At 39.1% G+C, this 3,520-nt stretch overlaps 1 protein-coding gene across 1 annotated transcript in view; it reads left to right on the top strand.

Annotated features, from left to right (window-relative positions):
* sntg2 (syntrophin, gamma 2) overlaps positions 1-3,520 on the top strand; it is a 69,420-nt gene that overhangs the window by 35,409 nt on the left and 30,491 nt on the right. The window contains exon 9 of the mRNA XM_032500070.1: positions 3,365-3,489. Coding sequence (XP_032355961.1) covers positions 3,365-3,489 — 125 coding nt within the window. The remainder of the gene's footprint in view (positions 1-3,364; positions 3,490-3,520) is intronic.

Raw genomic sequence — 3,520 nt, 5'->3', positions numbered from 1 at the left:
ACATTTCCTGCCACCTCACCTACTTGTTGCAGTGCTCCACTTGAGACATAACTAAAACATTTTGTACTGACATAAATGGAGCAAAGCATGATCATTTCTTCAGAAATGTAGTAATTACTGCATGGTGAGGAGCTGACAGGGGTCTGCATGCGACATGTTGTAGTTTAGCATTGATGTGCTTCACTTTGCAAAGGTAGGCCATTTTACTTAGTGCTGTTCACTGTTGACCTCATTCATCCCAGAGGCTATTTTAATGCTCAGGTAAAATGTTCTGCCATTTTGAATTCAGGGAAAGGCAGGTGACTTGTTGTTGTTGTTGTTGTTGTTGTTGCTTTTTTAATAATGAACACATCTACCTACATTGTGTGTGCACAATGCTACAGGGGCTGCATCAGATTGTTTGCAGTTGTCTGGAGGAGTTTGGGGATTTTGTGCTGACAGATGATCTTTAGATGCAGGAATGATTCACTGTTGGTGATTGCGCTAAAGCTTCACTCATTTGATCCCTAGGCTTGTAACTCATTGGATAATGTGTAATGCATCTGTTCTTCATTGAGTGTGGTATGATTTGCATTTAAATGTGGCACTCTTCCACCTATCAAAGCTTTTGTCAACCTATGGTGCTTTTTTTGATGCTCTGCCATCAGTACTAGAGGACTTTTGAACTAATTGTATAAGCATCTAAAAAACGTCACTATTGGGTGTTTTGGGCTGTGAAGCCACAATTCTACCAACTGTAATAATCATGGAATTAATGATTTGCGTATACATGTTCTCTACAACACTTTTTCTAAAATGGTAAGTTCTTAACCAATCACATGTGCTCTCAACAGCATTCTCGGCAACCTTACGCTGAACATCATTAATGAATCTCTGTTCTGGTTTTGTAACCACTACTTTTACAATGGCCATGGATACTCCAACAAAAAGACCTAATTTCTGTCCTTGATTTAAGCAATCACAGACCAGATCTCGCCGTCATGACTAAACGGTTAGAAAAGGTGGTTGCTAGCCAACTTACAGCCTATCAATTCAGTAACAGTCTTCTTGAGTGTTAATCTGGGTTCAGATCCAAACACTGACCAGTAGAAAAGTACTTAACTAACTGCCATGGATTCTGTCTTGTATCCTGCTATAACTAGATTTGATACAACTGCTCAGCTTAAGTCGCTACCAGTAAAGGCTACAAACCATGACAGAAATCTTGGTGCAGGCATGGCCTCTGACCTGTTAACATCCACATTAAGACGGTTAAAAAAAATCTGTTTATTATCCCCTTAAGAATATATTCAAAACTAAAGGGCTTATGTGTCAAGAGGATTTAGAAAAACTGTCAATGTCTTTATCTTTAGACTACTGTAACTCTGTCTTTACAGGTCTCAGATCTGAATGCTGTTGCATTCTGAATCATAATTCTACTGTTGGATAATAAAGCACTGAATGGTTTTGGGCCAAAATACATTTCTGATCTGTTGCGCCATTATGAACTGTCCAGACTAGGCCCGCACGATTCAGGGGAAAAATATGAATCTTAGCTTAGAATTGATATTACGATTCTCTGCCACAATTTTTTTTCTCTTTCACAAAATATTTACACAATGTGATTTTTGATAAATGTAATTTGGCTATAATAACTAAGTGGATAAAGGCAAATAATAGAACAGCTAAAATAGTCTAAGTTCAGAAAATGACAACTTTACTGTAATGCAGCCTTTAAAACAAGGAAAAGACACCACTTATGCCATATTACGATATGATAAAAATCTGTAAAATCAGAATCTGCCTTTTGGTGGGGTTGTCCTCCTCCAGAGAGATCTTGAGCATCAACGACTTCATTTCCTGTATTCGGATACACTGTTATGCACCAATTTATGGTGGAAATAGCTTTTATTTAACCTATGTGAAGAAGAAAAACACGGATGACAATTCAAAATATAATGAAAAGTACGTTGTTGCGTTTCATGTGGCATTTTTAAGTGGGTATATGGAAATCCTGGATCTTTCTTAGTGGGCATACCTTGTATACCTGCATATCACGTGGACTACACCACTTGCACCGCTTATGACGATTGTGATTGGTTTAAAGAAATGCCAATAAACCAGTGCACGTCTTTCTCCCATCTCGGAATGGTGTATGGACTAGCCAGACCCTCCTCTACAGCACTGTGGAGAAAGGTCTGGCAAAGCGAGACTAAGGGAACTGTGACCTGCCATAACTCAATGTCTAATGGGACGAAATTTGAAAGTGGAAAAAGTCCAAAGGCCAACTCAATTGCGAAATCACAATTCCTGCAAAAAACGCTTTGTTCTTTTTTCAACGCCATAACTCGGAACAGAAGGGGAGACACTTAGTCGGATACTGAATTTGTGACACTAATCTTGGGTGCCCGCTTTGAAACTGTGGAGATTTTATAGATCTCCTGTGCTGGGGGTTGAAGATGTGTGTAAAGCAGCCATGATTTGCCAAAAAATACACTTAATACCATTTTATTAAACTGCTTTTAAGTCTTTACTACATATGAGTCTTGAGGGACATGGATGTAAACTGCAACTCGACTAGTTGGCGGAGGCATATAACAGCGAGGTAGTAATTACTGGATGGACAGCATCTGTGCATAGGGAAGACTGAAAATTCATGCTTACAATCTCATCCATTGTCAGGACTGTTAGCTTTTTCACCAACTAGTTTTGAATATTGGTCCTTTTTTATTAACCTGTTAGCAAAATCAAAGTGTGTAGAATGTGTATCTTCTAAACCAAGGAGTAGATCAGAACTGTTATCAACGTATTTGAGTAAACCCTTTACTGTAGCCAGAGATGAGTTTCCTTTTTGAACCTTAATTCTGAAGAGAGAAAAAAAACTGAGGGAAAATTAAGCATTTCAAATATTTACGGGAACAAATTGTTCAATTTAATTCAGAGCTGACTCAGCACAGAAAAGAAAATGCAATCCGGTTCTGCTGCTTGCTCTGCTGTCTGCTTCATTAACATTTAAAATACTTGATTACAGTACAATTGATAATCAGGCAAATGGAGAAAAACTACAAGTGCTGCTGTTTGTAATGTGTTTTGGAAAGTGATTCTATATCCTCAGGTGAGACAAGCCTGCATTGAAAAGACAGTGGGAGCCTCTGAGTGCATACAGTAACAGCTCAGCACTTTAACTAGACAGTAATGGTCAAAAGTCCAGGTGTTATTCGGTAATTCTCTGTGTCAAAGTACATCATTTTGATGTTTACTTACTGTACAGCTGGTTAACCAGGGTTAAGAAATGAATGATGTGTTAATGCAAATGGTGCAGAATACATCGCCGATGGCCAAAAGGGGCAGAAAGCTCATTGCGTTGTTCATGTATTCCACGCAGGTTCCTTCACCTTCTTCGCCCTCTGCTAATGAACCAAAGTATGAGAAGCGCTGGCTGGATGCCGTCTCCCTGCCCTTGTTGATGGCCAGAGTCTCCAGATACAAAGCTGGCACAGATAAATTAAGGTAAGGGTAATCCAGCATGATACAATTCACC

This window comes from Etheostoma spectabile, chromosome 20 (genome assembly GCF_008692095.1).
Source record: "Etheostoma spectabile isolate EspeVRDwgs_2016 chromosome 20, UIUC_Espe_1.0, whole genome shotgun sequence".
NCBI classification, from domain to species: Eukaryota; Metazoa; Chordata; class Actinopteri; order Perciformes; family Percidae; genus Etheostoma; species Etheostoma spectabile.
Note: the sequence above shows the minus strand (reverse complement) of the source record. Positions and strands in the feature narration are given on the sequence as shown.